The sequence below is a fragment of the Cynara cardunculus genome (genome assembly GCF_001531365.2).
Source record: "Cynara cardunculus var. scolymus isolate 2C chromosome LG 2, CcrdV1, whole genome shotgun sequence".
In the NCBI taxonomy this organism is placed as follows: Eukaryota; Viridiplantae; Streptophyta; class Magnoliopsida; order Asterales; family Asteraceae; genus Cynara; species Cynara cardunculus.
Window position 1 is genome coordinate 11690602 of NC_037529.1, and position 14383 is coordinate 11704984.

At 32.8% G+C, this 14383-nt stretch overlaps 1 protein-coding gene across 1 annotated transcript; it reads left to right on the plus strand.

Annotated features, from left to right (window-relative positions):
* Positions 1-3932: 3932 nt before the first annotated feature.
* LOC112505783 (probable serine/threonine-protein kinase PIX7) lies at positions 3933-7266 on the plus strand. The gene is made up of 6 exons (XM_025109767.1): positions 3933-4109; positions 4585-4910; positions 5139-5274; positions 5820-5953; positions 6048-6171; positions 6680-7266. Exons 1-6 carry the CDS (start codon positions 3980-3982, stop codon positions 7135-7137), a joined length of 1308 nt encoding a protein of 435 aa, XP_024965535.1. The 5' UTR covers positions 3933-3979; the 3' UTR covers positions 7138-7266.
* The last annotated feature ends 7117 nt before the right edge of the window (positions 7267-14383 follow it).

Here is a 14383-nt window from a genome sequence, read left to right on the forward strand (position 1 = left end):
GGGGTATAACGACTGTTAGGGCAAGGGTAGGAAGAGGCAATGGTCGTGATGGGTTTTCAATTGAGATTCAACCGCATTTGGTGGGCGAAGGAGAAGAGATAAGGAGTAGGGCCAAAGGTTCACCAAGTAAGGAAGACAAAAAGGGTTTTGCTTGAAAAAAAGGAAGGGATGGGGGTTCTTCTGAAAAAAGTGGGAAGGGATGTTCAATGTTTTTTTAAGATGTTGGATAAGGGTCTTCGATGGGAAAAAAAATTCAAGGAAGGGCCGGGAATTGTTGGGAGGTCTTTGTGACCTATGTGTTTCAGGTGGATTTCAGGGTTGGAGATTGGAAAAAGGAGGTAACCAGAGAGGGTGGAGTTGGGAGGGGGGAAGGTTGAATTCATTATTTGTGTGTGTGTATGTGTGTAGGGTTGAGTTTCGATAAGAATGAAAGTTAAGATGAGAAGGATAAGGAAAAATCTATATCCTTGGATCAATCCTAATTGAATAGAACCACTAGATCAATTCCCTTATAAAGCGCAATTCATTGATTGTTTTGAGATTAAAAGTGATCAAGAGTCCAAATCCCTTATTACATTTTCACCTTAAATCCTAATCTCACACGATTCTTACTCTATGTGTGTGTGTGTATGTGTATGTGTGTGTATGTGTGTGTGTGTAATTATATCATTTATTATATTATATAACTAATAGAGTATATTAATTTTCAAAGAAAAAAAGACAGACCAAATCTGTAAACAAAATTCTTCGTCTATGCATGTAAGTATAATGCTTAACAGATGCTCGTTAACCACCGTTAGTCTCAGGAACCAATATATTACAAAAATACAAACTCTGAAGGCTAGTTTGGAATATACCAATTTCGGGGACCAACCCAAAAAAGTGGAAAACCACAAGGACCAAATCCATAATTTACTCAAAAGATTAAATATTAAAAATTTATAAAAGATGATAATCATGTTTATATTGAACTATTTAATTTTCTTTACAAATTAAAATATTTAAAACGCATATTTAAATACAAAAATCCTAAAAACCGAAAAACATGAAATTATGACTCTGGGTCCGATCTTATTGGCAATTGGGACCAACGTTATTTTGTTAACCTTCTACCGTAAATGGTGTGGTCTTTATTGGGTTTTGAGTTGAATTAATCGATCATCGTTTATTCGTAGTTATATCGTTGTCAAATCAATAAAATAAAAGATTTTTTTAATAATTTTTTAAAATAAAGAATCAAATTTCAAAATCTCTATAAAAAAGAGTATTCAACTCTAACAGATTCTCTAATTTGAAGATCACAACATTAATTATATTGTTTAAAATATTTTATACATGTAATAAAATATTATTAATCTCTTATCAACATTTATGGTTAAAGTTTATTACCGTTGAAAATATAACAAAAAAAATTTCTCTAAGGTATTTTTGGGGAATTTTCAAATTTCGAGAAATTCACATTTCTCATAAAATTTTTGGAGGATTTGTTGGAGGAAATTTTTTTGCCTAAAATCTCAATTTTGTATATACGTTGGAGATGATTTTACAAAAGCTCATTTTTGTGGATACTGTATTTTTTTAATATGACAAATAATATATATATATATATATATATATATATAATAGAAAAATTTTAACATACTAATTAAAATGCATCAAGACACATTTCGATTTCAATGTTTCATTTTATTTTTTATCTATGTCGATATAATACGATTTTATGTGGTTTTGAGAAAACGATAATGCTTTTATTTTTGAATAAAATATAACTTTGAAAATATCATATAAAATTTGCAAAAAATATATCAATATTAGAATCAAATTAACTATTTAAAAGTTTTTTTTGTGTATTTTTTAATTCAAACTTTTTATTATAATTTAATTTAACATAACGAAGTAACTTAATTTAGGTTTAATAATATATTTTTATAACGATAAGAATTAAGTATTCTGTTAGAACTTAATAATTATCTTAATTATATTTTAGATTTTTTATATTTTAAAATGATATGTTTATCCTCTATTTGATTATATGTTTATCCGTAGTTAGTTACAAGAATTCAAACATAGAGCTTTAATAAGTTTTACTTATGCACAATTTACTTGTAATTTTAAATTTTAAGTAATATGCATCAATAAATAGTACTTCATGCATAAAAAATGGTTTTTAAGAGTTTTTTTAAAATGTTTTATATTATAGTATAGATAGAGTAATTTTTAACACACTAATTAAGGTACAAATCAAGGTTTTTATATAAGAACTAAAAACATGCTATTGATTTATAAAAACTCTCAGTAATAATAGTGACTTGTAAAAACTACAGGTTTTAATTATAAGAACATTTAATTGTAGATGTTTTTGTAATCTTACCTGATTATGGGTTAAATATACAAGTTTTGTTCAAGAATTTTGATTAAAACAGATCGTTTTTGTAAGACAATACAATAATATTAAAAAAAGGAAACAAGAATGTACAATAAATGATCCAAAGGGAATTATTCATCTTGTACAATTTTGATTGGAATTGTGTAACTTGAAGTAAAAGTATTACACCTTTTCTTTTCCAAATATACCCTTCATAGATGCAATGAAGTATTACAACCATCCCATACATAATCACTGCCCCATTTTAGTAATTTTACTGGGAGGGAGAGGAATATTGATGTAAATGTTGTAACAATGATGAATAATTTAATAAGAAGGGGAATTAGGGGTTGTTTGACAGTTACTGAATGATTTGTATAGAATGATTAAGTAGTCAGAATGATCAAGAGGCTCTCATGATATAATGAAAAATGAAGTATAATTGTTTGGTAATTGTTTACAATGAAATTAGGGCGCTTAATGATTAAGGTAGACCCATGATACAAAACCATTCAAAGGGTTTTACAACCATTAAGAGATAGACTTTTTTTTTAGGCAAACAAGATTCACCTCTTAATGATACAGAGGTTGTCTCTTAATAGAACTGTTAAGAGGTAAACAAACAACCTCTTAGAGACTGTTTGGCAGTTGCTGAATGGTTTATTGCAGAATGATTAAGTGGTCGGAATGATTAAGATGCTCTCATGATATAGTGTAAAATAAAATATAATTGTTCCGTAACTATTTATAATGGAATTAGGGCGCTGAATGGTTAAGAGAGGTCCATGATACAAAATCATTCAGAAGGTTTTAAAACCATTAAGAGACAGATTTTTTTTTTACCAAACAAGATTCACCTCTTAACAATTCAAATAATGCTTCTTAATAAAATTATTAAGAGATAAACAAATGAACCCTTAATCTTGTTTTAGAATCAGCCAAAAACTGTCCCATTTCTCTACCAATTTTAATATTTTATTTTTTGATTTTCACAATGATGAATAATTAACAAAAAAGATTTAAAATGGTTCCTTTAAAATCACCCAAAAACTGTCCCATTTCACTGCCTCCTTTTTGGTAATGAGAGAGAGAGAGAGAGGAAAAAGTGGTGGGCAAAAAAGTTCTTTTTGTACACAATGTTGATGGTGGTGATGATGGTCATCATTGATGCTTCTCTACAATCTTTTACACCAACAACAAACATACAACTCTCTCTCTAAGATCTCTCTCACATCAAAGATTAGCAGGTTAAAAAGAATCATCCCTCCATTCTCTTTCATTTCAAGATTTCTTGAATCAAAAACACCCACATGAAGAAACACTCAAGACACCCATTTTAGAGAGAGAGAGAGAGAGAGGGTGACCATGGTTAACAAAATCCCTCTTTTTGTTCATATCATTTCAAGATTTCTTGAATGATGAACACCCAAATGAAGAAACACTAAAGATTAGGGAGAGAAAACCAAACACACAAAGAGAGAGAGGGAGAGGCCATGGAGATTAATTAAGAGAATCTCTCTTCTTCTTCTTGTTCTTCATATCATTTCAAGATTTCTTGAATTGATAAACACCCACATGAAAAAGGATTAAAGAGATCGATTATTTAGTGAGAGAATGGAGAAGAAGTGTGGGTGTTGGTCAGTTCTAAGGCGCAGTGTTAGCAGTGGTTCTTGTAAACCCTCAGTTGATTCAAGAAGAAACTCTGCAGCTTCGTTCCCCAGAACCAGTCTTGTTTATGATGCAGGTATATCATATCATCATATATATATATATATATATATATAGAGACTTGAGATCATGTAAAATTCAGATTTTTTTTGTAAGACCCGTAATACCAATTTATGATCATTGAGGGTTTCTCTGTTAAAAAAACAACACTTCTTTGTTATATGTTTTTTGTCTCTATATTTGTTCTTATCTCGAAATTATTGATTCGTAATTTACTAAAAAAAAGTGAAATGACTAAAATATCCTTTGAAAAATGAAGTTTTTTTTTTTTTTGGGTGCAATGGCGATTAAATGAAATTAGATCGTTGTAATTTTTTGAGACCGTATTGATTCATTCTTGATCGTTTCATATTCGTAATTTTATAGATTTTATATGAATCTGAAAATAAATAAGTATTCGATATCGGTCCCACTTAATTTATGCCTCCGAAATTTGGCAAATTAATATGGTTATGAAATTTTATATTGACGATAGATTTATTTTTGTTCAGCAACAGAAACCCGTTACTTGAATGCTAGCAACCGGGAGATGTGTGCTCCTCACGAGCCTCAAAACTCTTCGGATCCGAACCCGAATCAAGAGTTGGCTCAATCCGATAAGAAGCCATGCCAACTTCTTCAGTTTAGTTTCCACGAATTGAAATCGGCTACCGGGAATTTCAGACCCGATAGCATTTTGGGCGAAGGGGGATTCGGGTTCGTGTTTAAAGGGTGGATCGAGGAAAATGGCACAGCCCCGGCTAAACCTGGGTCCGGCCTCACCGTCGCGGTCAAGAGTTTGAAGCCAGATGGTCTTCAAGGCCATCGAGAATGGGTGGTTAGTATATAAAACTTCATTAATGCATCTTAGCAAGAAGTTTGAAGGCAAATTGCATAAAAAGGCAACGTGGAAACTGCTCGATGTAGCAATCATTTTTGGATTGTCGTGTTACGTTGTACAACTCATTAATGCACAAAGACCAATAGTGCGACTCAAACATGCATTGATGGGTTGTACTGTACAAAACATTGATGCATTGATAAACATACGGTCTTTTTCGTGCAGGCTGAAGTCGATTTTCTTGGACAACTTCATCATCCAAACCTTGTGAAGTTGATCGGATATTGCATCGAAGACGATCAGCGACTGCTCGTTTACGAGTTCATGACTCGTGGAAGCCTTGAAAACCATCTCTTCAGAAGTAAGTTTCTCCAACGTAAAAATCAAGATTTAATTTTCCGTTAGAATTAGAAGAATTCTCGTGCGTTTCTAGTGTTAGAAAACCGTATGTTTGACCATAAAAGTCAAAACGTTACCAAATGGTCATTGGTTCGGCAGTATCAGGGTCATCAGCAGAGTTGTCAAGAATACAAACCTCACCAAATATGTGAGTATTATTGTGTATAAATATTAGAGTAAACTACATTTTTTGTCCCTATGGTTTGTTGAAAATTACTATTTTTGTTTTTATGAATGGAAATTACGGTTTTCGTCCCTATGAGTTTCAATTCATTGTTGTTTTTGTCACTCATACTTAATATAAACCATTGACATAGTTTCAAGGACGAAAATAACAATGAATTACAATCCGCAGGGGTGAAAACTGTAATTTCAAAAGCATAGGAAAGAAAGTTGCAATTTTTAACCAACCATATGAACGGAAAACGTAGTTTACTTTAAATATTATATACTTAAAAAAGTCGAAATGCTTGTTACTTATAGCATCCGTGGCTAAATCTCTTGAAGGAACCATACCTCTCCCGTGGTCTAACCGGATCAAAATAGCGACGGGTGCAGCCAAAGGGTTAGCCTTTCTCCATGGAGGGACCGAGCCCATTATTTATCGGGATTTCAAGACGTCGAATATCTTGCTTGATACCGTAAGCGGATTTAATTTATTGTATCTTTCTTTTATTGAATCCGTGTTATATGATCTTGACGACAATGTATATTTTTGTCTTTTTAATTCGTAAGGAATATAACGCGAAGCTTTCGGATTTCGGTTTAGCAAAAGCGGGACCACAAGGAGATAAAACTCACGTTTCGACTAGGGTTGTCGGAACTTACGGCTATGCCGCTCCAGAATACGTGATGACAGGTACCATTGATCATGCATAAAAATTGGTTTTATAGGACGCTTAAAGTGTCAGCATCCTAATAAAATACTTTGTAGGACTTAAGTTTATAGGACCAAGTGAAAAAACATCCCATCTAAAAATGTTACAATAGATTTATAGAACGCTTTTAGGCGTTTTAACAACTTTTTTAAGACGCTTTTAAAATAAAGTGTTGTATCAGCTATTTTATACGATATTATTTAAACAAATGTCCTATAAAAACATTGACACTTCTCAAAAGCGTCACATAAAATAACCAATATGACACTTTATTTTAAAAGTGTCCCAAAAAAACTTATTAAAACGCCTAAAATGTCGCATTGGACACACAACTAAAGTTTTTAAAGCGCCTAAACTTATTAATTTTCCATTCTCAATTTACAGTAAAAATTTGCATCTCCACTGTATCGAATGGATACACAACTAGTATTGATACTATACAACTAACAACGCATTAAAACTAACAAGGGTCGGTTTGAAATTTTATAGGGCACTTGACATCTAAAAGCGATGTTTACAGCTTTGGAGTCGTACTTCTTGAGATATTGACGGGTCGGAGATCAATGGACAAGAAACGTCCGAGCGGAGAGCAAAACCTTGTTATGTGGGCCCGCCCATATCTAGCCGACAAGCGAAAAGTATACCAATTAGTCGACCCTCGTTTGGAGCTAAACTACTCCGTGAAAGGAGTCCAAAAGGTTTCTCAAATAGCATACAGTTGTCTGAGTCGGGACTCAAAGGCCCGACCCAGTATGGACGAAGTCATTAAGGCCCTGAGCCCGTTACAGGATCTAAACGACTTCGCCATTTTATCTTACCATGCTCGTATGTCGCAACAAAGTAGGCGTAAAAAGAAACAACCTGAAGGGGCTCAAAACGCTACTCGTAATCAATCCAAGTGGTATAACGAGCCCCCGAGGAATTCTGGTAAGCAACACTGTAAATAGAAATCGTCTGTTTTTTTTAATGAATTTGCGAACGAATTTATTCGAAGTCGAGAACTCTTGGTGTAATTTTTGGGGTGTCAAATATTTGACAAAGCTAATGATGGATTGAAGAGTTGTAAATTGTGCATCAAAAGTTGTACATTGTTGTTAGGAATTTCATCCACATCCAACTCTTTAGCCCGACAACCATAAGTTAAGCGTTGTTTGTTTATCTCTAAATAGTTTCATTAAGAGGCAACATCTGAATCGTTAAGAGTGAATCTTGTTTGGCAAAAAAAAAAAAAGTCTGCTTCTTAATGGTTCTAAAACCATCTGAATGATTTTGTATTATGGATTAGGGGTGAGCATAGGCGGGTACCCGCCCTTTTTGATAGGAACCGGAACCGGAACCGGCGGTTCTTGAGATATTGGAACCGGAACCGGTTAGAGCGGTTCTTAAATTTTTGGAACCGGAACCGGAACCGCCGGRAACCGGTTCCGGTTCCGGGTACCCGCTTCCTAAAATATTAAAAATTTGTTATTTAGAAATAAAAAATAAAACATTGCCAAAACATTAAATAAATAAGCAAGAATGCAAATTATACAGAATAATGGTTACAAATATTGATTAACGATTACAAACCATAATAGACTAATAGAAAATGTTCAAAGTTTAACGATTACATACTATGAATCCAAATGAACACACAATTTGAAAAAATACGAATAATTTTATATGAAGAATTTAGATGAAGATTGAAGATGACGACGTGCTTTTAAGATGTAAACCTAATATAAATTTGGTATTAAAAAATAATTATTTTTTTTATTGAAAAATACCGGGTATCCGGCGGGTAACGGTTCCGAAAAATTGAGAACCGGAACCGGAACCATTCTCAATCGGTTCCGTATTTTAGGAACCGGAACCGGAACCACTCATATCGATTCCGGTTCTGGAACCGGCGGTTCCAAGACGGTTCCGGTTCTATAGCTGGGTACCCGGTTCCGCTGCTTACCCCTATTATGGATCTCCCTTAACCATTAAGAGCCCTAATTTCATTGTACACAATTACCAAACAATTATATTTCATTTTGCAATATATCATGATAGCCTCTTAATCATTCTGACCACTTAATTATTCTGCACCAAACCATTCAACAATTATCAAACAGCCTTTAGTTTATTTTTTATGCTTGAAAAAGTCTTGTTGAATGGACGTAAGTTAATTTATTAAAACGCTACTTAAAGTAACATTTCTGTAAATTCTAGCCAATCTTTTCATCTTTCTTCTAATTATACCTTGATTGATATTAATGATCACTTATTACTACTAATAATTAATAAAATATTAAATATAATTAACTATGAATTAATACTAGTTATTCATACCCATGTTAACATGAAAACTACTAATTATTAACCACAAGAATGGTGCCTGATTGGTTTGAGTTTGATTTTAAATGTCAAAGTTACCAGGAGGTCTCATGTTAAAACCCAATGAGGAATAAAAATCCTCTTTTGTCTACGTAGGTTCAAATGCGGTGACTCCAGGCTATCTGCAAAACAGGTGGTCGCTTTGGGATTAGTTGGCTCGCATAGCGGGTTGGATATCCAAGTTAATAAAAAAAAAACTACTAATTATTTTTAATATTAATATTAATATTAATATCAATCGTAAATTATTTATTAGTTAAGATGGAAATGTTGACGTAAGTTATTTTATCTTAACATGCATTATCAAGAAAACGTTAATATACGTTCACAAAATCGATCCCTAATTTATCCAGATGTGAAAAACCAAAAGATCGAAGTTCCCTTCCTTTCTAAAAATGCACACGATCAACCTAAAAAGTGGTCTGTTGTGCATGTGAGTTCCTAAAGCTCCCATGAAACTCTCAGTTTTTATTGGATTCCAACCTATGTACGTATCAGAACACTTGTCATGTTGGGTATTTGGTTTGTCCCACATAGACCAAAACCTCGACTTATTTATGCCTTATTTTTGTTAACCCATTTCTCCTATCAAATTTCCTAATTAACAAGTTGGGCTTAACACATATTAAACAACTTATCAAATGACTTTTCACATAAATGAAATGTGATTCTTGGAATAAATATTCAAAGAGATCCTAATGGTTTCATACTTACTCAATCTCACTACGTTGAGAGAGTACTACGAAAGTTTGGTCACTATGATGATAGATCGATAGTCACTCCATGTGATCCTTCTAGCCTACTCAAAAAGAATCAAGGAGATAGTGTATCGGTAATGCAACCATATCTTCGAAATCATCGAAGCAAACTGTCAATACACAGTCGACTATGGAAGCATATAAGCTGTAGCCTTGGATAAAGCTACTGAAGAAGTAGAATGGATCAAGAGTTTCCTAGAGGGTATTCCTCTATGGCCAAAGCCTGTTACTGTCGTTTCCATACATTGTGATAACATGGTTGCTCTTATGAGAGCAAAAACTCAAATCTATAACTGCAAATCCAAACACATCAGGTTTCGCCACAAGATAATTGGAAACTTGCTAAATAATGAAATCATATCCATTAGCTACGTAAAGTCAAAGGAGAACATTGCAGATCCTTTGACAAAAGCTTTAATAGAGAGCAATTTTCATACAACATCGAGGGGGATGGGCTTAAAGCTAACGCAATGAGTTACTACTCAACAGAAACCTAACCTAGCAACATTAGAGATCCAATGGTCTAGGTTCAATAGGAAAACAAGTTGAGGAAGACTGAAGAAATAATTGTACATAGGTATGCCTATTCCTATGATGTTTTATAGTGTATTTTTCTGTTGATGTTTTAGGGTTGACTATATATTCTTAATAATGCTAATAGCTTCTACAGTGGAACAAGATTGAATGTTCTTGGTTTGCATTATCTAAATGAGATTGATGTGGGTTGCATCTTTGAGGACAAATATGGGTACGTCTTCTAAAAGTCCCATGGAGAAGGAATTGTTCACGATCAAAATGAACACAACGGTAGGAATCGAATTATGCATAAATATGATGTGTCATATCCATTGTCTAGACTTACTACATAACATGGTTAGTTCAAGACTACCCGTCACTACATAGATTACGTCCGATGAATACCCACTATGAAATGTTCAAGTACCTTAGACACCTTTTCTGATGGATGCCATGTTTAGTTTCTTGTAATAGAACAATATGTACTTGAAATTCTATTATTGTCTATTCAAATGTGGGGTATTGCTAGGGTTTGAATTGAAAATGCAGGGTATTTTTGGGTAGTTGGTTTATCCTACATAGACCAAATCCTAAATTATTTGTGCGTTGTATTGCCTAACCCATTTCTCCTATCAAGTTGCATAACTAACAAGTTGGACTTAGCAAATATTAAAAGTCAAGACGGCTTCGGGCTTTAGGGCTCTTAGGGTCTCTTGACATGATAAGGATATGGATGGTTAAAGGTGGAAAACAGAAAGATGTATTGCCTCCCACGTGGCATAAGCCACAACGAGTAACTCTGTTGAATTGGAATTCGGGAACAGAGGCTTGTGAGGGATCCCACAAGGCCTAAGCCGCTGGAATACCCGTGTAACTTACTGTCTCAACTCTCGCAGTTTCTGAAGCGACTTTGTGCTGCGGGCCCAGTCGAGCAACTCACTGTCTGACATTTACTTATTTTATTGGTTACTTTCGGTTGATAAGGAAAACGTATAAATACCTCATATGCTCTCGATTTTTGGTAGAGAAAAACATAACACTTTTGGGTTCTTGTTCTTAATCATTTCAATTCATCTTGAAAGCATTCATTTGATTCGTCAAGTTCAGGTTTTACAACTTGAATGGATTGTTAAATTATGTAGTCAGATGTCTAATTACAGTACGAGGGATGAATTTATGTCTAAGGACATTGCAGATAGCAGGCCTCAATCCATATATCGGTCTTCATTAAGTTTGTTGTAAAAATTGAGTTAATGATTTGATTCTTAATTCGATTCTGTATACATATACTTATATATACGAATTACACACACACACATATCTAGAGAGAGAGAGTTCGAAATTTTCTGCAAATTTGTTATTTGATTGTATTGATTCTAATAGTTGCTGTTACGAATTTCTGTGTACCAATTCTGAGAGATAACATGTCACATATGTTTTTATATTATCCCTTGTCTGTTTTCTAAGGCCGACAACCGTTACTTGTTATTTATTCTCTTATCTATGACTCTTTTATCCAATATTATAATAATAGGATATGGATAAATGATATTTTTCATTATCTATTACACGATGTAACGCTCCAAACTTTGGTTTACTTTGTAGAAAAGATCACAACAAGGGACTATAGTTGTCAAGAAAAGAATAAGTTCAAGGGTTAAAGTAGGTAATAAAGGAAGTTTGAGGACTGAATGGAGCATTATATAAGTAAACATGTTTAAAATAAACAGACAAAGTTAAGAGGGAGTATAATTCCGAAATTCAGGTTATGATCATGGTTTAGTTAGAGAAAACCCTCACACTATTGTTCCTTATACAAGAGCCATTAATTTTATGAAAAGATGAGTTCATACGTTGTTTAGAATGATCACTAGAATAAGGCTTCGTTTTGGGGCCTTCATTTCGTTTAAAGGATATATAAAAATGATATGTAGTGCTTATATGTGTATTGGTATTTTATATGGGAAAAAAAATAAGCATGATGATGCTTTTTTGGCTAAATTTGGCTTTGACAATGCCATAGGCCTATGTACACTGAAAGAGAGGGGTCCTATAGAGGGGAAAGGCAGGCGAGCTAACTAAATGATCACTTGCAATGACGAAACTGAAGCTGATGTCAAGGGCTTGATCCTAAGGTCACATCTAGCTGGTTAGATGACTTATAGTCAGAGGCATTAATTGCCCGTGTTTCAAATAAGCGAATGTTTTTGATATCGGATATTAGATTTCAACTGTTCAAAAGAGTAAAGATTTGATAAAGAGCCCAGAGGGTCTTTGATTATCATTAAATCTATCTTCTTTTGAGTTCAAAAATAGTTTTTATTTTAAAAAGCTTTAGTTAATAACCAAGAGCTCTGGTTGATGGTATTTCTTTATATGATTTTGAAAGTTGAGATTATAAGCTCTGATCTTTATATGTTTTAAGAGCTTTGGGAATTATGTACGGATTTGTTTATGAGAACCTGAGTGGTTGTATTCCTTGTGTGGTAAGAAACATTTATAACTCTTATCTGTCTTATCTGTTGTAATATTTTAGTTATATTTTACAATACTTGTTGGATGTTCGTGAAATTTCAAATATGATTTTATAACAGGTTTTGGTGTTTTTTACCATGTAATTGCAAAAAAAATGGGATTTCTCACTAGACCTCTAAGGTCTAACTCTCATTTTGTGTTTCAAAAATATGCATTACAGGCCAGGATTTATCCAATGATAAGGCGAAGGAGAAAATGTGAGATTTTCCTTGTGTGCTTACTTGATCATTGAAGAGCTATGTGATATCTATTGAATTTTTAAGAATATTGGTTTCTATACCAGTTCTGTACAAGAACGTTATTTTGGAAATTTTTGGTTGTACATTATGTAACATAGCTTCTTGTACTGTTGGGACCAAAGATGTACTATTGTATTTACTGATATATAAAATACATGATTATATAAAATGAGGAATGTGGGGCATTATACATTTAAAGCAACATTTAATTATCATATCTCATTTTAGAAACGGCAGGTATTTGTGAAAATATTCCTTTGATTTTAAATGCTATTTTAATAAGGAATTAATGGAATAAAGGGAAATTCTTCGGATTTTACTGGTTTATGTTTATGAGATAAACTACTTTAACTCACTAGGCGTCAAACCTTACATTTTTTTTATCGACATGTATATCAGGTCTTGGAGGGATCTGAATTGCGTTTGAAGCTTTGTAAAGGTCTCAATAGGATGGCTTAGAGGCGTCATCCGATTTTGAAGATAGCAAATTTTTGTAGTATTAGTAACACCCTACTTATTCTAATTTTGTTTGGGTATAAGATAGTCCATTTAGAACTCTGATACGTGCGTTGTCCTCAGTTTCGGTAAACTTTATGCAATTTTTGTATTAAAATTTATTTGTATTGAAGGAATTTAAAAGTTTTAAATTTTCTGTTAATTTTTTAAATATAGGGGTGTTACATTACTCATTGTGATCTTTTTAGCGTTGTAGTATGCAACCATGAAGTCACTGAGTTTATATAGCTGACAAAGACCTAGTTAAGCACTCAGTATTATTTATCTTTTTCATATGCTTTTCAGTATTTGTATTATACGAATTTGTTATGGGACGAATAGTATTTGTTTTACTTTTTAAAACTTGTATTATTTATATTGTAAGTTGTTTTTCAATACTTGTGGTTGAAGTCATTATAAGTTTGCAGAGTATTTGAATAATTTACAGGTAACGCCTTTATAACTGGAATGAAGGGTAAGGGTCTTTTTTTAAGAACTTAATTCGTGACATCCAATTTAAACAACAAAAAAATAGTTAAAAAATAAAATAAAATTTAATTAAAAAAAAACCTTTTCTCCCATCTCTCATCTCCTCTTCTTTCTCTCTATAACATACATGCACACGTACAATTAAATATGTACACAAAATAAGCCATTACCCATGCTCGATGCCGTATGGTTATTTACGTGAAATTATAAATAGTAATTATTTAATCGATACACTTTTAATTGAAAGCCTCTTACTATCCGTCTTTACTTTTATTATAATTACTATTCTTCTATTTCTAATTTCATAAAGCAATTTGGAGTGACAATTGCAAATGAAATGGTTGATTCATTTGAGTCAATATCATGACTTATAACAAAAAGAATTACATTCTCTTTTCATATATATATATATATATATATATATATATATACACACATTTCATTCCTTCTACTCTTTTTCTTCCCACTAATGCAGGATAAACAAATTTAACCACATTTCAAGATTTGAGGAATATTCAATTCTCATAGTGCCATGTCATTCTAATTGGTTTCTCCTTTAATATATATATCTGGAAACAAACTTAACCACATTTTAAGATTTAAGAAAAATATACTCAAATCTCATAATGAGAATTGCAAATGAAATGATTGACTCATTTGAGCCAACATCATGACTTGCAATAAAAAAAGAAACACCTCCTCTTTATATACACTAGAAGCGTACTCGCGCAATACAACGAGATACATCGTGATTTTAGTATTTCATTTTATTCTTTATCTCAGTCGATGTTATAATATGG

What these genes read in the sequence shown, in the direction of transcription:
- LOC112505783 (XM_025109767.1), top strand. Translation starts at nt 3,980, where the DNA reads ATGGAGAAGAAGTGTGGGTGTTGGTCAGTTCTAAGGCGCAGTGTTAGC. An exon ending in TGAAAACCATCTCTTCAGAA is followed by an intron (nt 5,275 to 5,819) that starts GTAAGTTTCTCC and finishes AATCTCTTGAAG; the next exon opens with GAACCATACCTCTCCCGTGG. An exon ending in CGAATATCTTGCTTGATACC is followed by an intron (nt 5,954 to 6,047) that starts GTAAGCGGATTT and finishes TTAATTCGTAAG; the next exon opens with GAATATAACGCGAAGCTTTC.